Source organism: Ostrinia furnacalis, unplaced genomic scaffold (assembly GCF_004193835.3).
Source record: "Ostrinia furnacalis isolate ACB-3 unplaced genomic scaffold, ASM419383v2 OfSCF1226, whole genome shotgun sequence".
In the NCBI taxonomy this organism is placed as follows: domain Eukaryota; kingdom Metazoa; phylum Arthropoda; class Insecta; order Lepidoptera; family Crambidae; genus Ostrinia; species Ostrinia furnacalis.
The window spans coordinates 153,807-177,298 of NW_021131465.1; the positions used below are offsets into that span (position 1 = coordinate 153,807).

General features: G+C 35.6%; 2 protein-coding genes across 2 annotated transcripts in view; one reads left to right on the plus strand and one right to left on the minus strand.

Moving 5' to 3' along the window:
- The window catches only part of LOC114351952 (uncharacterized), a 62,288-nt gene extending 53,558 nt beyond the window's left edge, over positions 1 to 8,730 (minus strand). The window contains exons 1-2 of the mRNA XM_028303314.1: positions 8,426 to 8,730; positions 904 to 1,176 (exon numbers count right to left, since the gene is read on the minus strand). Of these exons, the coding sequence (XP_028159115.1) occupies positions 904 to 1,176; positions 8,426 to 8,659 (507 nt within the window). The 5' untranslated portion in view covers positions 8,660 to 8,730. The remainder of the gene's footprint in view (positions 1 to 903; positions 1,177 to 8,425) is intronic.
- Positions 8,731 to 11,915: 3,185 nt separating this feature from the next.
- kcc (solute carrier family 12 member kcc) overlaps positions 11,916 to 23,492 on the plus strand; it is a 341,704-nt gene continuing 330,127 nt past the window's right edge. Inside the window, exons 1-2 of the mRNA XM_028303278.1 lie at positions 11,916 to 12,017; positions 19,945 to 20,392. Of these exons, the coding sequence (XP_028159079.1) occupies positions 20,266 to 20,392 (127 nt within the window). The 5' untranslated portion in view covers positions 11,916 to 12,017; positions 19,945 to 20,265. The remainder of the gene's footprint in view (positions 12,018 to 19,944; positions 20,393 to 23,492) is intronic.

Below are 23,492 nucleotides of genomic sequence, written 5' to 3' on the forward strand. Positions count from 1 at the left end.
CAAGAAACTCTTTGAAGTGTGTCACACCAAAATTTGAACGCGGGCCCGCGCTCCAACCGCGCCGCACTGCAACTGCCGAACGATAAACGAGGGAGCGCGGGTGCGGGACAGAAGCAACGAGAACGCGGGCCCGCGCTTTTGTATTACTATGGCGGCCATAAATTAGCCTGATACACCGGACGCAGGACGGTAGCAGCGCGTTGAAAGCGCTTTTCGAATATTAAATTTTTGACAACCACCCGCGTTGCAACTGCTTTGAAACTGCGCTGCTTTCAGTGTGCCTCAGCCGCACTGCAACTGACCCGCACTGCTTCTGACCCGCGTTTGGTCTGTGGAAGCCTTTAGATTTGTATGCTTTGTCACGTTATAATATGTCAATGTCACTCCTCCCCCGCCGCTCTCATACATCAAACAGTGACTCAGTTATGCTCTACAGCTGTAGGTTCTTTAAGTCACTATCCTTTAATAGTTGAATAATAACGATCGGTAGGTAATATGATGACAAAATTATTAAATGCATTTGAGTAATAAACGATACAAGGATTACAACAATCTTACGAGTATAAACCTACTTACATAATTGAGGATGGCTAGAGATGCAACTTTATTAAATAGGTAGTTACAATCTACATGAGTTCAGAGAGCGAACAATAAAGATGCTTAGAAACTGAAAACCTTGTCGTAGCTGAATGATGCTTGACCAAATCTCATGTTATATCAACATCAACAAATTGTTCCCTAAAAACTGTTACGAGTACTTATTATAAAATAAGATTTCTAGCAAACTAGTTATAAAACCAATCATTTTATCTAGTCTAGCAAGTTTTCATAAACCATATTCATAGCCACTTTCACCGCTCTAGATTATACCCTTTACTTAAGTAAAAATCCATCAGCACTTACCAATTTCTTCATCTCCTGGTGTATTCTATCCATGAACTGGTTGTACAGGTACTTTCTGTATTGGTTGAATTCTCTCAGCGAGCACACAGCCCGTCCATCTTTAGTGCAGTAGCCGAGCTGTTTCATCCTGTTCCTCGCTGGCTTCTGGGCGAAGTGGTGGGCCAGATGGGGGTCATGTTCTGGCACGTAGTCATAGGACACATTGTTGCAGTAAGGGTCGGTGAGGTCGAACGTTGGCTGAGGGCCGGTGCCACCAAGGCCCAGTCTTCGTACCTGTGGTATAAAAGAAGTGATCGTGAGAAAGGTGCGTCTAAAAAACTGAATATTCAATAGAAGTGGACTAACTGGATTTAAGAACAGTGATTGGATAACTGAAGATAATGCCGTAATAAATGCCCATTTTATACTGTGTTAATTTTGCAATAATGTTTTGAGTAAATAGGTAAAATAACTGCTATCACTATAAAAAAGCTGACTAGACTCAGTGGAAATACACTTTTTGACAAACCGACCGTAGATACGGAATAATGATAAAAGCGAGGAAATAATATCACCTTGGAATAAAATTAAGAGTTTCGTTTCATTTGATAAACGTCCTCGCGTTATCCCACAAAAACACATTAGTCTGAAAGTTTCGCACAAAACCAGAGTCTCGTAAAATTGAAATGCCTTAAAACTTGAGTCTGAAACTTCAGTATTAAATTAGAACTATTGGGTATTCTGTTTGTATTTCGCAATACGTAAATGTAATACATAATTTATATTAAAGTCAAATTAATACATGGTAATTAAACTGTAATTTTAACTAGCAATCTGCATTTTAATCAGTTGCAAATTAATAGGCGAGCATCATAAGCTGTTAATGCCTAGCCATGTTAATATAGTCTTCATATATTATGTACAGTTTAATTAACTTGTTTAATACAACCAGATAAAATTGTATCATTTTGGTATTAAAAGTATACCGTTAAGTTTCGTACCCTCCTAATCAAATCAAATCAATTAGAACGTTATTTTGATAAAGTTAATAAGTGATTTGATTCGTGTAATCATGACCAAACTGGGAACCACAATAGGTAGGTAGGAACCAAGCAAGTGCTTGTGTTTTTATAATACTTAGTGTTTCTTTTTTATTTCGTAAATCGTACACACATAATTTCAGTCTATTTTGTTCGGCTCTCTGACCTCTAGTTGATCCAGTGACTACCTAATGATAATGCGGACTTAAGTATTAATATAGCTGCTTTGTTGTTGTCCAAATAACTTAATCGCTTAATCGCTGATAAAGATTGTACATTCTTCGGATTCCTGTTTACTGGATGATTCATTTTATTTTGCTGGCAGTTTCACCAGCAATCAATGTTTTTTAAATACTTTTTACTGTCATTGTTTTGTTTTTTGGTTATGAGTCCTTGTCGGGTTTAAAATATACTCTGTTTGGGCCCTTATTTAGATTTTTCTTAAAAACACTTGCTTCTGCATTTACATTACCATCAGGCCCTATCCCAGTCAGAAGGAAATACAGTTTACTCCCTCGCGGGTCATAAAATTATGCAATAATGCTAGCTTAGAATGCTAGTTTATTTGATTAGAACCAAATAAGAACGTTAGGCCTAAATCGCACTGGCGTTTTTCAGTCGCGAGCGTTTTAAACATGCGTCATCAGTCTCTAGCAACTACTACAATGCTTACTACGGACGATGCATGCCTCAAACTTGAAGCTTCATTATTAATTAGCCATATTTACACAAATATACCATTATCAGATGCTTTCGAAACGACAACTCTGAAAGAACTGTTGTAAAAATATATTTTGATCGATTAAATCACAATAAAGAATTTGTTTCATGCAAGAACACGATCGTGCCCGCTGACAAAAAAATTGCGAGCGCTCTACATTCGCGCTTTTTACACGCTCGTTAAAGACGCGAACCCCACAAAATGTCGTGTGACAGCCCCTTACAGCCTTTTAATGTCGTTCAAAATATGAATAGGCTCTATGGTACCAAATACGTCTAATTTACTTGGCAGGTACGTACTTATCAGGGCGATAACGAATGCCAAACTGGCCCACATTTGGCACGTTAGCCCAACGCGCGTGTCTCTACCAACGATACCGGTTTTTTGGCACAGAAACAACATTGAACATACCCATGTGCTGAGTGCAAACGTTAAGTTTTACACTGATAACATTAAAGTCATACAGCCCTATTTTGATGACGAAACTGTTCTTTAGCTCTATTATTAATTAAATGACAGAACATTTAATGTTCTTAATTCCCAAATAAGATTTTAGCGTTAGTTACCTTTAGAAACTTTAGAAATTTGTTTCCATGTAAAATACTAATAGTTTGTCATCGTCACCATCTAAATAACAGAAGGAAACACAAATCTGTATTAAGGGTGTCACAGAACGTTGACTCACAATTTCTTAACCGCTCCCATTATTATCGATGACTATCAGGATAGCGACCCGATAATATCGATTCCTTTCAAAGTGGATGGGCCGGATATTGTGTCTGATGTGTACATCGGAGGAGTTGTGACTCAGCGACAGAGGGAATTTAGGAAGCACTATCGAACGCTAGTAAACTAGTTATCATGGGCTTTAAAAGCCCGTACTAGGGAATGTTCCTCAAAAATTTTCAGTTCAAAGCAGACAGACTTTTAGCTAGTGCTAAGTGGCTTAAAGGTATGCGATTTTGGAGTTAACTAGAGTTTGGACTAGATGAGTGCAAATGCAAATGCAAAAAGAGGCTGACAAAGGTAACCGAGTTTCTTCCGCCACTTCTTCTCAGCCCCAGCACATCTCGAAGTGGTGGTAGGGCAAGCTATATTTGGGACGTGTATAAGTGCCCTAGAAAGGGCCTGTACTGAATAAAATATCTGAATTTGAATTTGAAAAAGTAGATGAGCAGTGCGAGAATATAATAATGGTAATGTTTTACTGAAGCTGTGCAAGAAAACAGCAGTACGAGGATATATCAAGAGTAAAATTTTTGTCATTTGCGTGTAATACGTGACCTTATCGAACGACTGTTCCTAAGGTGGTAAGACAAAAAATTTTCCTTTGACATTTAATGTCAAAGATCAAAGTAAAGAATCGCTTCTTTTATCGCTCGCTCCATCATAAATCTCATTTGTATGTGGACAGGAGGTAAATAATGGGTACATGGATAACATCTAACAAGAAATTTCGATAGACCCTTAAGGCGACAAAAACTCCTTTTCATTTCATAAAAATGCGGCCTAAATCTTTAGAATTAATTTAGCTACGTACTTTAACCATCAACATAAATATTAAAATTCGACTTGTTATTTTAGCCTCACGTTAAATTGTTCACTTCTGTGATTATGCAAAAAAGGCAATTTACTAAAAAGGTTCAGAAGCGTTAGGTTGAAATCGAACAAAAAGTGCTAATCTGACTACACAAACACAAAACGGCTTCGTAGTCCAAACAACCAAAACGTGTAAAAACATGGCAAGAAACTTTTGGGATACCCAATTGGTCCCGAACTAACACGAAAGCAAAAATGTTCGAAACGATAAAACAAATAAGAGAGAAATATCTCCGAATGAACTACTGGAGGTTGCGTCAACGAAAGTGCGGTGAAGAAATCAACAAAAACTGCTTTACCTTATCACGTTGAGTGCGAAACCAGGTCTATAGACCTTGTGTACGTCTCGCTTACCGTGCGGCTAAGAAAATTATAGTCTTCCTTGTCGTGCGAAAGGCATAACTTCAATTGGGTCCGGTGTAGGAAAGTGATGAATATATATCTATGATGTATTCTTAAAATAGAATCCAATGATGTACCTACCTTAATACCAGGTTTTTAGACCTGGTACCGCACGGAAGTAATAAAATGTCTTCACAATGCGAAACCAGGTCGAAGCACCTTGTACCCTGCGCACCTGGTACCGCACCCCACGCTAGCTTCGTGCAGCCAGTGCTGCCTCGCATTCGTAAGAAACGCACATGTCGACATGGCGTCAAGAGAAACAAACAAAATCAAAACTCCAAATTGATTATAATTTAATTTGCTATACGATTTATTGCTAATTTAAATAATGTTTTTCGTGACAAACATTTGAAGTTGTAACTAAATGTTATTAAATAATATGTTTTCTTTAAATATAGCTTATTTAAGTATTTATGCACGTATGTCTTATTTGTAAAATATTTAGACTAAATTATTAAAACATCTTTGTTTGTTACTTTTTTAATTTTTTATTAAAACTTAATTTAAACTATCGATATTTGTATTTCACATCACTAGAATACCCACCAGACTTCCCTACTTCAGTGCGGCACAAGGTGCATAAGCCTTGTATTTTGAATATAGCTATAATTTTCATACTAAACAAGTTATTCACGAACGCCTTCAGGTGTATGTCAATAAATGCATTATTATTAATATTCAAAGAAAAAAAACACAATATCTATTAACATGAAGCCAAAAATAAAATTAATATATCTTAAATATTACAAGGTCTTTAAGCCTTGTGCCGCCACAATGTAAGTTTTAATACCAGGTTTATTAACCTTGTACCGAAGGAATGGAAAGTATTAGAAAGTTACTGCCGCAGCAAAGGTGTTATACAAGCATAAAAAGCTGGTTAGAAAAACCAAGGGTTCTCGAGTTTGCAAAGTTTCAAGTCGAGGTGAAATACTTGGGGAAGTTTCACCGGGGAAATTGAATTCAAAACCACTTTAGGTGGTCAAACCAGAAATATTTTGTGTTGACTATAAATAGCTAATTTCAAATAATAATACCAATTTAACTTCGAAATAGTTTACTTCGATTACGATTGAATTACATGACTTAATGCTTAAGTTTATAAACGTTAAATGTTACGTAATTTTGATATAGGGTAATTTATCATTCAAAGCAGACAAGATGTTTGTGAAGAGATCCTAACATTAGGATCATGAATGCGGCGTAGGCGTTACGTAACAAATTAGGATAAGGGTGTTTTTTTAAAACAATCTTTAGCCTAGACAGCCGCTCATATAAAAATGAACTTAGAATTATAGAAACGAAATCTCAATTTTCGTTGGCACGTAATTCAAAATTAGGATATTGAGTCACAATGTTTTCTTTTCTTCTCTTCGCTATCCCATTACTTTAAGACACCCCGTAAAGTACAAATTTTGGTTGGCCGATAGTTTGGTTAGGCTGTTGTATGCAAGTATCTTACACACAATCACCGACTTGGTATCAGCTAATTCTTACAATAAGTTGGAAGCCGATCAAATTACTATGGGCCAACGTAAAAGTCTGTGGGGAGTCTAATGGGAATTTGGCTAAGTTAGTATGCGCATGAAATCCCCATCTACATTCCCACAGTGAGGTAGATGTTGTAAAACACTTGAAAAACGGGATGTTGGTTTGGACCCTGAAACTAACAAGAACATACCGCGGACGTGTGAAACAATAACGTAGCCGCTAAAAAGATTTATTACGCGAGAATGCTTCGGGTGTAGGGTTGTCGAGATACAAATGGCAAAAATTATGTAGAGTTCATCTAAAGAACTAACTAAAGTAATGAAAAACGAAAAAAAAAAACTCTATCATAGAACCGGTTAATTAACGACATACACTTACAATATATGACAGATTTTGAGAGCTCGACTGAAAATTTAGAATCACTTATCAAGTAAAATTTCGTTCGTTTCAGCCAAATGACGTCCACTGCTGGACAAAGGCCTCCCCCAAGGTTTTCCACAATGAACGGTCCTGCGCTGCCCGCATCCAGGCTCTTCCCTCGACCTTTACCAGATCGTCGGTCCACCTAGTAGGAGGCCTGCCCACGCTACGTCTTCCAGCCCGTGGTCGCCACTCGAGAACTTTCCTGCCCCAACGGCCATCGTCTCTACGAGCTATGTGCCCCGCCCACTGCCACTTGACAGCCACTGCCGTATCAAGTAAAATTACTCCATGTAATAACATGTTATTAATATTTTTTGTACTGGGATTCACAAACAAACCTAGCTTGAAAATATTATATAATTCCTTATACCTAAGTTCAAAATCGTGCGATACCGTTACTAAACTGTTATTCTCACAATAAAAAATATTTATAAAAAAAAGTATGCTGTTATATTGATGGCAACCCTTATAGCCACGTCATTCGCGGGTTGAATGGGGAGCATTAGCATAATGAACGTAACCAAGTCTCTTAAAAAGGGATTTAAAGCCGGAAACTTTCTGAAACCGCCTAAACGCGTATTTGCCTCCATGTGTGTACTCGTATAATGTCGGTTAGTATTGGAATAAGGCTTGGAATTATTACATGCACAGTCAGCGTCAAATAAGTAGTGGCCAAAAAAGTTGACTTCTTCTTCTCAGTCGGTACACTCTTGTCAGAGTGGTCGTGGTCATCATTTTTAATCACGAAAAAGTTGACAGCACAACCTTATTTCAGTTGTGACAAAGATGTGTTTCGAACTTATTGGCTACTTTGGGTGGCATGAATTAATTGACGCTGACTGTACATACAGTACAAGATAGGCTAAAGATAAAAGCGAAGATTTTAAGATATTATTTGAGGCCGACGTTTTTAAGATAATAAAACGGATTGTTTCTTACAATTTTATTATCTCTAATGGCCTGATGTTCTGCGATTTTTCCTTGCTACGATCACATCTTTTACCCAAAAATTCCATCGTCTTCGTCGACTATAAATTATTTTAAAAAGTAAATCTAAACAATGTGTCGTCGTTCTGCTGCTCTTTGGCATTTTAAGTCCAACAGTTGACTGCAAATGGCTGAAATGATGGTTCTCCAAGGGATGCAACAGGACAATAAAAAGGCTTTTACATAAGCCCTAAAAAGCCTAATACATTAGACGAATCCCAAAATAAGTAGTAAAATGTTTTTTAAGAGTAAACCATCCACTTAGCAGCAGTATTACTCGAGTAAGTAATTCGAATAAATAAAAACTTTACGAGCCGAGTAAACAGAACGTGCCCCTCTAGTGAGAGCAACAATAGAAATGGGAATGAGGTGTAAAAGCAGATTTACGGTCTTTATTCTGTTTATAGTCTTCGCAGCTTAGGCTTTGGGAGGTGTGTACATAGTAGAGTTAATAGAGAGTAGGCTCACCTTAGGCGCAACAGGTGATGAAATGTAAAACTATAAAATATCAGGATCTTGTAATCATTTAGATATCACAGATGGTATCATGACAGTCCTGGCAATAGCATCTTACACCCGTATTCACAAACGATGCTTGGTTAAGTGAAGCAGCAAATCGAACCCAAAACGTCAATAGAGCTCTGTGATTGGTTCGAGTGTCACCCTGTGCGGCCACGCGCACTGTGAGACCTCATAGTAATGTTTGTGAATACGGGCGTAAATTATTAGTGCTATAAGAGGCTGTGTAGAGAAATAGAGCGGATTCACCGTATCTATTTCTAATTTAATCACAGGTACAGAAATAATAACGTGTTTGTTAATCCTTTGTAAGCTACATCGAGTCAAAGTCATGCTCGGGTCAAAGAAATTATTCACTTACGTCCTCGCCTATTTTCCCACGTGCAAACACAATCTTCCCAACCGGCATTTTGGGCATCGGGAGCTTGCATTCCAGGCCAAGCCTGTACCACATGGGCAAGCCATTCTTCGGAACAGCTCTTACTGGCTTCGGTATTGAGTCTATCACTTTCTTCAACTCCGTAGGTTTCCTCAAAGTCATCAACGTTATGTCGATGTTCGACAAATCGTCGATACCAACATCGGATGCCGACATGATTTGATTTTTTGTAACGCGAAATAAAAATCACAAAAACCCCGACGCGGCCACGCGTGACGACACGCACTGAAATTTGATAGCCGAATGACATTCGAACTTCAAATTTGGATACTTTTTAATTTTTTCCCGATGTGGTAGCCAGTATTGTAATTTGATTGAAACCTCTGGTTTTTATCAAAAAAGGTTGGTAGCGAGCGATATTTTCCGCTGCTATTTATAAATAAAGGCATAGTTTGTTTAGTAGCGTTCAATGGAACGATAAAATTGCCTTTTAGCACGAATACGGGTACGACAATAAGCGTGGTCATTGCTCTTTTAAATTGTTTCCTCGCTGTAAAACTATGGATATCACTGGATTAATATTTTTAAAAACTTTGGATCTTGGAACACGGCCTAAATACCTCCAAAGTGAGAATTAAGTCGTACACTATTACGTCAGGGGAGGACTTTCGTCGTGCACCATATGCATTCATATCTCAATGTAGACATCGTTGCGTTGGGTCAGGGGACTCAAGTCTTTACTTCCTGTACAGCCCAGATAGAAGAGACGGACATAGCCAGGATCTTTTTATTTATTACTAGCTGACCCGGCGAACTTTGTTCCGCCTTAATGGCAATAAAAAGTATCCTATGTCCTTCTCCTGGCTCTAAACTACCTCCCTGACAATTTTCAGCTAAATCGGTTCAGCCGTTCTTGAGTTATAAGTGGAGTGGTTCTGGAGTACCTAACACGACTTTCTTTTATATATATAGATTATTTAATTTTAATTATTATTCTTTTGACTGATTCTGTAATGTTGACTGTTTGTTTTATGTATGTATGTGTATTCATGTGGCAGCAAAATAAACGTTATTTTATTTTATTCTATTCTATTCTTTTTAAATTGGACTCTAAAGAACTTTAACATACGGATACATAGAACCAGGTGAGATAAACTAAAGCTGTAATCAGCTAATTATGGAACTTATTTAATTTTTGGCATAAAAAAGATGAATTAATTAAAATCAGATCATTGTTTGATTTACTTATTTATCTAAACAATGTTAATAATTTTAATGGGTTTCGAGATATGACCCATGCCCATAACGGACATGGAACACAAAATTTATTTAAACTTAAGCTTTTTTTATTTAAGCTGCGATTAATTAAAACATATAACAATAATTTGATTATTATAAGTAAAAAGTAAGTCATAGGTACATGAACGAGCATTTACAAAAAAAAAAAAATTGTTCAACCCCGGGCGGAGCCGCGGGCGCAAAACTAGTTGTTTATAATTTTCTAACTCTCATGGGCTGTGTGTTCTTCCTGGGCTACCAGTTCTGTGAGCAACCACTTTTGAAGCGACATGCAATTAGGCGCAGCAAACTTCGGGTTTTATTTATTCCAGACCTCGTTAGCGCCCTGGTATATTTTATGAACCGACGGCACATCGTGCTAAACATTTGGCATTGAAGCTATTATAATAGGTGCGATTTTGCAACTAAATCGTAGTTAGTACTCTAATGCTGACGACTGTACAAAGAAACTGTAAAGTTTAGCAAAAATTCGTCAGTATTGAAAAATGCTGTTGTTGTGTGGTTGTATAAACTGTGAACTTTAGCAAAAATCCGTCAATATTGTAACATTCCGATGTTGTGTGGTTATTGTATTCATAATGTTTCCTGCTGTGACACGAACCAATCACAGACCTCTATTCAACACTGTGCGTTCGATTTACTGCTTCACTTAAGCAAGCATCGTTTGTCAATACGGGCGTAAATGTCTCCCCTATCTTTTGGGCCCCACCAGCTGCGCTTCGAGACGAACATTTATGGCAAATGTGTGTAGAAACGCAGTTAAAAATTGTATGTAGAACTACATAAAATTACAATGATTAGCATGAAGTCTGCAATGAATCAAAACAAAGAAATGGTTGCTGCTTAGGCTTAAAAGTTTATTTTCGTATTCATAATAATAGAATAGATTACTTAGTTAGGATGTCTAATTAATTATATTTAGTTTGCGAATTAGTGGAATTACAGACGTGAGACGTGACCTTTGCTAATTAAGTCTAATTTTAATCAAAATGTTATGGTAACATTGGAATGTTTATTATTATTTGGGCTAATTCTGGCTCGTAGCTATTCTTGAGTTATCTTTAGTAAAATAGTTAATTGTAATTTGTATGATTTTACTCATCTTAAGCTCAGATACTGTTGCCTTTTAAGTAGGTTTTAGGTACAAAACTAAGGCTAATATTGTTCTAGGATAAACGTTCCGAAAGTATTAAAATTTGTCATAGTTGGTACCTACTTAGTGGGTAGGTACGTGATAAACCAACATAGTCGACTCTATCAAACTCTAGAAATATTGATTGAGCTGGAAATAAAGGATCCGAGGAAGGTCCAAGGATGTAGTTTTAACACAGATAAATAATACGTTTTAATATGAACAAAATAAATTATACATTTAACATAATATTAATTTAAAAACTATTGGTTAGAGCAATAAATATATTAGCTAATTTAATTAAACAATAGTACAGATAACTCTACTTATCTATTAGGATGAATAATTTGAAATGATTTCTAATCATAAGGACTGCGATTCCTTTCAGTTCATTCATTTCATTCACACAGTTTTTAGTCCATTCTTCTACTCGTCGAAGAAATTATCCCAAAAATTCTGAATGGCCAACGATGGAGGAGATTACTTCTTTTTAATGACTCTTTAATACCGAATTTCTGACAAAATAAAATTTGGTTTCTTTCCTTTCTTAGAATACCTTCGGATAAAAGATATTATAGAATAAGAGCGTTTAGGTTACGTCGAATAATGACTCGCCAGTTCTTTGAACATGAAACATTTTTACCTACTTTAATTTGGGAGTTAGGAGATGACAAAAGACATTGTAACGACCCGCCATTGTTGTGTAAGAGCGTCACCCGAACAATTGACTGTCGGCGTCCTATGCCTCACTTGCATCAATAAATACGAATGTATTACCAATCGACAATTTACTGGCTACAACCATACAGAGTTCAAACTGCTGCCGACTGGATAATATGTAGCCGTAAAGATTTACGATACGAGATGACGTCACATCGTTGCAAGACTTGCAATGTAATTTCATATTCTTTCCCGTTCAAACCGGCCAGTATCTTTCAGTGTTTGTTTACCGTATGAATTCTGCAATATCAGTATCTGAGTACAGTCGCGCGCGGTATGTACACTTGTGTACAGTAAGTAGAAATTGCGCAGGGGCGGTCGGTGCGCGCCGGGCCGCAGACGAGTCGCAGCCGCCGCGCGCCGCACCCGTCGCCGTCCGCACCGTGCTCGCTCGTACGCCGTGCGCGAAAACATCACTGAAAAGTAACCACCAACACAAAATCACAGTTCCAAAAACAAAAAACACAACAAAAAAACAAAAACGAGTCCTGTGCTGCCGCTGAACCACACCGTTAGTGCGTGCGTTAAATAAAAAACCTATCAATTTACGTATTTCGACAAGTTTGTTGAACTTTTTTCGCGCACGCACCGGCTTCGTAGTGACGTCAGTCGAGTGCAGTGCTAACTAGATTAGATACGCTAAGCCAACTCTGTAAACGCTGGACGGAGGTAAGGCCCGCGCCAGACTTGGAGGACGCGGTATGCAAATGGATGTTATTATAGTTTGCCTCATTCACCGGTCACTCATTCAAGGTCTTACGCAGGTGAAAGATCGATTATGCTATCAGCTGATACAAGCGAGCATTGTTGTTGGAAATTTTGAATCTGTGCTCGCTCTGTGAATTATTTTTTAATTGTCTCAGCAACAGCGTTGTGGGTTAATTTACGAATCGCAACAATGAAATTCCGAGCATTGTTGATTTCTTTTGCGGCGTCGCTGAAATAATAACAGAATGTAGGAATTTAAAACACCTTTGCGTCTCTTTTGTGGTTTTTTCGATTCTTTGTTAAGGGAAACTTTTTTAATTTTCTCCGCCGGGACACTGATCAACGAGTCTCTTTGATTTTCGTAACAAAATAACAAAGTTTATGAAAATGGTATTGTTATGGTGATTTTAAACGGGTCAGTCTGTATTTCAAGATACTTTTGGATGAGTTATGAATACGGGTAACAATGTTTTTGAATGTTTTGTGTTCTAAAATGCATTGATTAGTACAATTGTTGGATGGTGTTGAATATTTAACAGGAATTTGTTCGCTTATCACTTAACCGCGATTGCGACCATGTGCTGAGAACAGTACCTACCTACTGTTTACTACACTTAATCTTATTATTAACATAGTTGTGTGTATAGTAAAACGCCAAGGACACTCGTACTTTGTATTTATTTGTTTTCATGTAGTTCATCACGACCGCATTTATTATTTATAGGTTCATGTTTTTTGCATATTTCTCCATTTCAGTAATTCATTGTTAGCAAAATATCTTTTATTGAGGCATGATTCTTCAGTAGGGTGGAACTAAAAAAAATTATAACGCTTTATCATGATACTTTGACAAACTCTACATACCTACATGATATTGACAATATCACAATGAAAAGAAACATGATGATGCTAAAACTATAAACATAGTAGAGATACATAATGTATTTTATCTTTTGAAAAGGGCTTTGAATGATAAAACAACTGCGCTTCATAAAATACCTATAGTCCGATTTTTAATTCGACGGAATTCTGACAGCTGTCATTTTTTGACAATTCAGATGTAATAAGCCTTTTTTGCTTTGAATTATTAATAAATAATATGAAATGAAATTTCATGAAATACAACTTACAAGAATTAACTATTGTTTGTTGTGTCAATTCAATGTACACTAATTATTATGTACATTTTAGAGTTTAAATAGAAAAAAACGTGTTTTTAACACAGTAAAACAACATATTATCATTAACGAAAATATGTATTGATCATCAATCATCATTATCGTCGTCACAATCAACTTGGATTAGTCCAGTCCAGTAATAATATATAATAGTGAGTCCAGTAATAGAAAAATAATTTCCCAATTTTTTTTTTAACTTCTACAATATGATAATAAAAATTCAAATAACCATTTTGAAATGATCAGTACATTTTTAAGCCTTTGTTTTTCAAGTGAAATCTTAAATTCAAGAAAGGATTATTTTTTAATTTGTGAATATGCTCTCCATTCATAATGGGAATGTTTCAATGTTGACAACACTTCTGAAATGTCAAAATTCCGTCGAATTAAAAATCAGAGTTTAGAACCGCTTCAGAATATGAACGCATAACAAATTGTATTTTTATCCCGGTGGGGTCAAAGTTCGTGTAAAAAGGATAGACAATCTTTTAACCGTAATACATTACCGCACGTGCGTGAAAAATGAAATCTACTAAACGGTTTTTAGAGTTAAATACAAATTATACCTGACAGCGGCTGATAATCAGTTTATTCAAATTTTTGTTCCTTATTTTTATCAATAAAATACAGTTTCTTTCACGCTGTTGCCGGGTAGCCGTAGGCATTGATTTATTTGAATTTCCCATATGCATTGCAAGCTCCTGGCACTTACAAATCTTATGGGAGTTCAATTAGAATACGTAGTAGGATGCAGGGTAGAGTTATAACAAGAAATAGGGAACTAAAACAACTTGATACTTGAATAATTTTTATTTGAGTAACGTATCAGTAACATCGACAAAATTAAGATAAGATTCGGCTTCTCATACGAATAAACTAGTGTAACATGTAAAGAAAACTCTAGAACAAAGTAGTCTAATGGATAGGTACATTAAAAGTGTAATTAATAATATTCTGACTGTAAGCTTCCAAGCCAACTGTAACAGCTTGTTTTTATAACGTTGCCTCCTCAACATAGAAAAACATACGAACTGTACCTATTTATAAAAGTGTATCTAAGTACCTAAACAACTATGGGAATTAAAAGAATACATACCTAGTATACATACAGGGTGTAATAAAATTCCATCACATGAAAGTACCAAAACCTAAACTCTAAAAGTGTGTAGATGTTTTGTTTTTTAGCAATAAAATGTTTCATCACTTTCTATAATAAATTTAAAAAAAAGCTCTGTTCAATTTGTAAATAAAATATTTTTAATATGTAATATTGTCTATGACAAAATTTAATCCTACTTTATGTGTTGGTCAATTACCATAGGGTTAAATCAAGTACTCTAAACGAAAATAAATGACAGCGAAATAAATAAACTTCTTGACTTGGTATGTTTTTTCTACGGATGAGCATTTGATAACGAAGTTTTAAAAACACCCTGTATTGTGACACTGTTGTGGTTAATACGACACCTGCGTGATATCTCCGACACCTGGTGCAAATCCTATTACGTTTGAACCCGAGTGTGTGCTCCTTTGAATAAAACGTTCATTGTTTACTTTCAGTTGAACGCTGACATAGTATTTATAGATATATTATGGGGAGGTAGAGAGAAAATAATAATTATTGCGCAAACACAGACGTTTATAATTAGAATGGTAGGGCTTCATTTAAAAAAGCTGAAGTTAGACAGTCTAGATCCAACTTTTTAATATAATTTGTTTGAATTAGTTGTGTTTCTTTCTTGTCAATGAAAAAGTTTGTGTGGTTTGCAATCTATGGATATGTTGATTGTTGACCCTACAATCCGATATGCCTACCGTCACCTAGGCTTTATTCTCTCCATTATTGTCTGAATTAATCAAAGAAATGCGAAGACAATATCCTACTTAAAAAGCAATGAACTATCAGATTTTTACACCCTGTATTTACATAATAATAAATCATTACAACCGCCTCTAAATCCAACCATTTGTGATACCAAAACTCGGCTTTTTATTAATGATTACAGGAGTGTTATCGCCCTAATACATTTTCGTTAGTTGAGTCACTAGTTTCGTTGTGGTGACCTTGATAAAGCAGTTATAAAATCTCTATGAATCATTTAAACTTNATAAACTTCAAAGGGAAGTTTGTTATTCCGAATAATATTGATGATTAAAATAACTATCAATAGAGTCAGCAAAGCCAATTTAATTACTTTAGGGTCCATATCGGCAAGCTCTTCAAACTTCTTGTTTTACCCATGTGTTTTCATTAAAACATTACTACAGAAACTTTAACTTCAACTCTATCTGATGTTTGATTAATTTGTTGAATTAATTGACTGATTTAGTCGATCGAATGTTTTGTTGGTTCATTCATAATGTAGGTAGGTAGGTTAAATTAAAATAAAATTTTTGTTATTATTCAAAAAGACACATTTTGGTAAACGGCCGGAAACTATCTACCATTGGGGTTCCGCCTTTAGAACTAGTCAACAGCAAATAAAAATATCTTTTTAATGCAATATTTTACATTACTTTTATAGTTAGTGCTCATAACGTTCTAAAATGTAAGTTATTTTGTACACAATTTACAGTGTACATTTAAATATCTCAATACCTCAATTTCTCAACCTCTTACATTTGAGATGGAGTTTACAGAACCAGTTTTAGTCACAATGTGTACTTATTTAGCATGTTCAAATATGTTCACAGGTGCAAATGATTAGATTGTTTAAAAATGTAACATCCCAACTATCCCAACTAATATTATAAATGCGAAAGTAACTCTGTCTGTCTGTCTGTCTGTCTGTCTGTTACGCTTTCCCGCTTAAACCTCGCAACCGATTTTGATGAAATTTGGCATAGAGATAGTTTGAGTCCCGGGAAAGAACATAGGATAGTTTTTATCCCGGTTTTTGAAACAGGGACGCGCGCGATAAAGTTTTTCTGTCACAGATAAAATTCCACGCGGGCGAAGCCGCGGGCGGAAAGCTAGTTTGTTCATATGTTTGTATGTGTAGAAGTGAAAATAAAAGACATAGACCTTGATCTTAGTACTTTACTATTATTATTTAAGTCATTTTAATGCAATTATAGTGAAATTTAAACTTGTCACAAATACAATCCCAACTAATATTATAAATGCGAAAGTAACTCTGTCTGTCTGTCTGTCTGTTACGCTTTCCCGCTTAAACCTCGCAACCGATTTTGATGAAATTTGGCATAGAGATAGTTTGGGAAAGAACATAGGATAGTTTTTATCCCGGTTTTTGAAACAGGGACGCGCGCGATAAAGTTTTTCTGTGACAGACAAAATTCCACGCGGGCGAAGCCGCGGGCGGAAAGCTAGTTCGTTCATAAGATTTGATCACGTTGTATTTTATGCACCAGAGGAGAGCGGCACACCTATCTCATAAAAATACAATAAACTTTTGGCGTTTTTCCAACCAAAAACCACTGATAGTAGTTTTGTGGTCCATAATTGCACCACGCTACTAGTGGTGTATCAGGAGCCTTAGTTTTTCCATAAATTACTCAACCTGTCAAGCGTAATTTATTATTCATTGTTCCCAGAGTTCTGAGCAATGATATAATTTCAAATTAACGACACTTTGAACATAATTAGGGTTTGAATAGTCAATAAGCGTTTTCTAATAGGTACTTAAAATTACTCGTACATTAAGATTATGTAAATACTCCAACAACAAAGGCTATGTAAAGCTATTAATCTTGGTTTCTAGTGTGAAAATTGTTTTTCAATTGTAAAGAGTGATTGATATTGTTTGCCGATAGAATAGATGGATTGGCCATCACATTTTCCATGCGAAAGACGTTGGTTGAAATAATGTTAATTTAGTGTCGCCAGCATATCAGACTGATACATTTTTACTGCAAAATAGCATCTATTACAAATTGTATAAGATGCCATACCGTTTACCTTGATGTGCAGTTTTGTTTTACCCAAAAATATTACATTATGTACCTAACAAAGAATAATATCTTAAAAAATACACGAGTAAGTAGGGTATTTTATTCCGGTATATTTTGGTTAAGTACTTGCAATAACAGGGTTAACTTGGGAAAGAATATTACAACATAAACAAACGTAAAGGCTAGCCAAAACGTAATAATTTTTCNATTTTTTCCTTTTAACCTTTTTTAGGTCAGGCAAATAAAAATTTAATATTTTTTTAAATAACATATCTACCTAGATTTTCTTATTTTATCTAAATTCCATAACAATTGCACTGCACAGTTCGTTGTTTCCAATACATATCAATTGGATGTCATTTATACGCCACAGGACTGCATGAGTTGACCAATTGACGAGCCAATGGTAATTTATTAATATAGTCATTCATCATGACAGTCACATACATTGTGGTCACACAGAGGGCTAGCTAGCTGCTATCATTTTCTGATAAATCAAAAATAATGCATAGAAAACTGCCTTATCAAAGTAGAGTTGGCTTAGTGGCATTTGGAACATAAAGCTATGATTTAGTTTGCTCTATAAATATTAAAAATAAGAGGTTGAATTTCATAATTGTTAGCCGAATTTCAACAATCACAATATTTTGTTTCCGCGAAAAAAAAAAACACTTGTCGTCTTTAAATGTCATGTGAGATACTATAGTCTGTCAGTGTCATCTTAAACGAGATGAGATTTTATAGATGACCCACGCTGAACTGTCCCACCAAACTCAATGACAGGGGGGCGCTACCATCGTTCAACTATATGGTTTCCAACATGGCAAAAATCGGAACTAGCGATCCGGTATTGACGGTGGCGCCCCACTGTCAATGTCATGCATAAGACAGTTCAGTATTTTGGAACTATAAAGGGGATTTTTTATAAGTGTTTTTGAGACTTAAGCAATTACTAAGCTTTTATAAAGGTCATATTTTTTACTTAATATATATATTGTGTTTATTATGTCATAACTGTAGGTATACTACTCCAGTTTAACCACAACAATCGTTCAACTAATCACAAGCATTTAAACAAACGTCACCCTAAATCTTGCAATTGTAGGTCGAAATGTCCCCGATTCGTCTGTGAAAAGGACCCAGTAAATGGGTCCCTTGTTAGAGCCGTAAGCTAAGGTCATTGCCCTATTTTACACCGCAAACCATAAAACTCTAACCCATATTAGATTGCTGGTGAACCGTCTCTTTTCCGAGTAAATTGGACATAGTGGCGCAAAGCGAATAATACCTACAGTGCAGTTGGTAATTTCGTTAGTGGGCGCATTGTAAATGACGTTGCGTTTTTGAGTAATGCTAGAAAGTAGCCAGAGTAGAACAGACACACCATTTCAAATCTTCCTGCCAAAAAAAAATGTGTAAAAAAAGTAGAGATATTTTTTCTTTATAGCCTAGCCTGCTAATAAAATAAGTTTATCCTTATGTCAGGATATTGTGTAGTAAACCTACTGTCTCTTATAGGTACTATTTGTCGTCTTAGAACTCTATAAAATACTCTTTAATTGAAGCATTAAGTTCGTTCGTTCCAGATAAAGGCCTTGACGATGAGCATTACTAAATAAATCAAATCTCAAAGCTAGCCTACATAATAGTTAGCCTATGTGCATAATAACTATGTCGTCTTAGAACTCTATAAAATACTCTTTAATTGAAGCATTAAGTTCGTTCGTTCCAGATAAAGGCCTTGACGATGAGCATTACTAAATAAATCAAATCTCAAAGCTAGCCTACATAATAGTTAGCCTATGTGCATAATAACTAGTTTGTCTTTTCAAATTTCTATAACAATAATACCTTTCCATAACTTAATTTTTTTACTTAACTAACAGTGTTCAAATATATTCTACGTCACATTAGGACATGACCTAAGAACACTGAAGAAACTTTTCTTTCGTCACTGAGTGTGTCACCAAAATGTTCTTGACTGTTTTATTTGGTCTACGCCTGGACTGCACCACTGGCCACGGCATTCGTTCATTAGCCCTGAATTATATTCACGTTATTTTTATGTTTCTTTTTATTGTTTATGCACAGCAGTCAACAGCACACCAGATATACGTTCTTATTGTAATATAGCTCTTACTACAATAGCATAAGACCACTGTGTAAGTACTTGTGCCGTCGCGTCGCCTCCAGATTGTTGACACAGCTTTAGTATTTGCAGGTGCTATTTATAAAACCAAATTCATTCAAAGTAAAATTATTCTCAAATAAATATACACGTTTCTAAACACTAAAGAACCAATAAATTTCACGTTTGAAGTAGGCTATTTGAATAAATAAACGAATTAAAATTAAAATCCAAACCAGTAAAATGTACGGATTTCAGTATGAAAATAATAAACGTTTTATCGTTGAAAGCGGCAGCACAAACACTTGCTATAGTCCGGTCGAAGAGCACGTAGAATTTCGTCCAATGACCCCAAGCTACCCATCGTGCTCGGCGACCGAACTTTAGCTAAAATATTTTCCTACCCTCAAAATAATTAGTTCAGATTTCAGTAAACATGGGTGAAGTGATCTACGAGTGACTTGATGTGGATAATATCAACATATCTAATGCATATCCCACAGTAACATAGTGTATCTTATTATAGTNTGCTATAGTGTAGGATAATCAGTGTAAAACATATCAATTTAGTGCCGTAAAGTGTAAAAGTGAACATATCTAGTGCCATATCGTTTAATTTAGTGTTTATTAGCCAAAAGTAAGTGATTAAGTGACAAAGTGATTGTTTTTGCGGTAAACTTGTGTTCCGCGTTAGTGAAGTGACATCGAGTGTGACAGACGTCACTGGTGACAGCTGTCAGAGTGCATGAAAATGTCGGAGCGCTTCAAAGTGACGAAGCACGAGGAGCCCAGCGGGAAGACATACAAGAACTATGGCGCCACTTCAGCTGAGAGCGATGTGGAGCTGAAGGGAAAGCTGCTGCCTGACTCAGGTAAGGGCTTTTACTATCAGAAGTTTTAACACACTACCAAGAGAGGGCGCTGGACGTGAATTGAATCGCGGTTGTAATCACGTTTGACTACGCACTATTCTGCTCTTAATTATTCATAATTATTTTACATGTAGGTATTACGGAGAGCATCAAGCATCAAGAGATTTTCGTTTCGATTTTGAAATGTTTTATTGAATAACAATAGAGATATTCTTTGTAAAACAATATTTATCTAGTGAGCACGTAACAGACACCATTATTTCTAAGATGTTTTCTTTGTCTTATAGTTTATTAATTAATACAAACTAGAGAGTTCTCAAGATCTCACGCTGAGATATCAGCTGTCGAATGCAAGCCACTTCACAGTTTCATTCTACCCTACTTAGGGTCGAGATGGGGTTCGGCACTCGCCTGTTTTCACTTACAGATTCTGAACAAGTTTTTTTGTTTAATACTCTCTGAGGACTAAGAGTATCCCCACTTAATTGATATACTTTTTTGTTTTAAAAGAGACTAAAATGGACAAACCTGATGGTGATTGATCACCGTAAATTGACATCAAGTATCAAGACTGATAGAGTCTATATCAGTCTTATGCAGTCTACACACCAAATTCACCGCTACCGATATGAGCTGCCGTCTTTTGAAATGTTGTCAAATGTCATACAAAGTACAAGTTGACATTACTGTCGGCGCAAATGGGCCATCGACTACTGTCGCTCGCTTCTGACACTCTTAAAAATGTGGTGGTAGCGCGCGACAGCCACCGTTGGCTGTGGTCGGTGGCTCATTTGCGCCGAGCCTTATTCTTTTGAAATAAAGCCGCTGACACCAAACCGGGCCGGGTGTGTTAAGTCCTTTAGGAATAATTGCCTGCCTTTTTCACTTATTGTTTGTTTTTTTCGCTACATAATGACGGTTAATTAGTAACTTATGTTACAAAACAATGTTTTGGCTCCAACTTATGTGTTGAATTAAATAAATTACACGCAATCCGTCGCGAGTGGAAGGTCGTCTCGTCCAATTAAAATAATCTAATTAGTGCTAGATTTATTGCCATTGTTTTTACTAATTCAAAACATTATAGAAGGATTAGTGCGTTCATAAAATAAAGTGCAAGAAAGTCTATTATTTAATTAATAGGTCTCAATACGACATTTTTATGTAAATAGTTCATGAATAAACACAAATTACCTACTTACAGCTTGACGTTTCGGCTGTGATATTTCTCTTCAGTTTTTGGTGTGTTGTTAATGTAGATATTCAGTGTGCTTGTGACCACGGCATAAACCGGTGCTCGTAAAATTCTACTTAAAACTAGGGATGTTATGGATATGTAGTTTCGGTTATGGATAGGTACGGTTACGGATATTGGAATAATATTATACCGGTTTCGGTTACGGTTACGGATATTTTTTTTCGGATATCCGAAAGTTTCGCTTACGGTTACGGATATCCATAACATCCCTGCTTAAAACCAGTGATTTTAAATTAACTATACTGTTTTAACAGATTTTTCAAACAGTTTACACTAAAAATAAAAGGTTGTAAGTTTTACCACGATTCTTTGAAAAATATTTAGCATATTTTTACTTCGTATACAAAGTCCTGATCCATCAATCTTGTATGGGATGACATGGGCCTACATTACACAACATATGTAATTTTTTGCGTCGTTAAACTAGAAAAAGTACAAAATATAAAAAGGATATGAAAAAAAAAATAATTTATACATAGTAATTTCATTGAGATTCATTGATTGTAAAAAAAACAAATATTTGGAAGCGAACCTGAGCAATTTCAAAGAAATTTTCGCTTATTTGACCATTAATAAAGGTCATTGACCGTTTAAACACCATAACAATCTATCTTGAATGTACCTAATTAATCAGAACTGTCAAACTTCGTGTAAAGCCTCTCATTTGAATGTTTTTCGCATAAAAATGTCCTTTCTATCGCGTGGTTTTGCTGACTTATAAAATATCTCAAATTAATAACTAAATGAAAATGTTATATTAATTTAGGTCTCGTCTGTTTTCTGACCTTTTAGAAGGTCGACCCTGAGTCTGGAGACAACTTATCATTTGTTTAATCGATTTTGTGAGAGTTAAAAGATGAAAGTTATGAGTGCTCAGCCCCCTTTTGTGAAGATGTGTGCGACTCTATTGAATCGAAAGCTGCATTTCTGTACCCCCAGTGAAAAGGGATCTAACTCGACTTAGATCAAAATTGACTTTATAACATAATGTGAATCTCTGAAAAATTAGCTATTTTTGTATCTAGTCNAAAATAATCTAATTAGTGCTAGATTTATTGCCATTGTTTTTACTTACTCAAAACATTATAGAAAGGATAACTGCGTTCATAAAATAAAGTGCAAGAGAGTCTATTATTTAATTAATAAGCCTCAATACGACATTTTCATGTAGTTTTTGATTAAGTACTTACAGCTTGACGTTTCAACTGTAATTTCTATTTAGTTTTTTATTGTTGTTATTATACTTGTTCAATATGCTTGTGACCACGGCATATAAAACAGTGCATGTAAAATTTTACTTAAAAAAACCTGTGATTTTAAAACAATTTTTACACTGAAAATAAAAGCTTGTAAGTTTTACTACGAATCTTTGAAAAATATTTAGCATATTTTACTTCGCATACAAAGTCCTGATCCATTAATCTTGTATGGGATGACATGGGCCTACATTACACAACATCTAATTTTTTGCGTCGGTAAACTAGAAAAAGTACAAAATTAAAAAAGGATGACATGATAAGAAATAAAGTTCTTCTTTTGTACCTAATATGTATAAATATCTCCTTATATTTATGTATACTACGTTTTATTTAGCTATTGATAAAAACCAATAATATTCGGAAGTGAAAAGGAGCAATTTAAAAAAAATCGCTTATTTGACTATTAATAAAGGTCATTGACCGTTTAAACACCATAACAATCTATCTTGATTATCCTGCTTTCGCCTCCGAGATTTATTTTACCATGTAGTACCCCTGTANAATGTCATCTCTTCTCTAAATATAATGAGACCGCTCGGACACCGAGCCCACAGCGTGGTAGGGGTGGGGTTGCCCGCTCTTT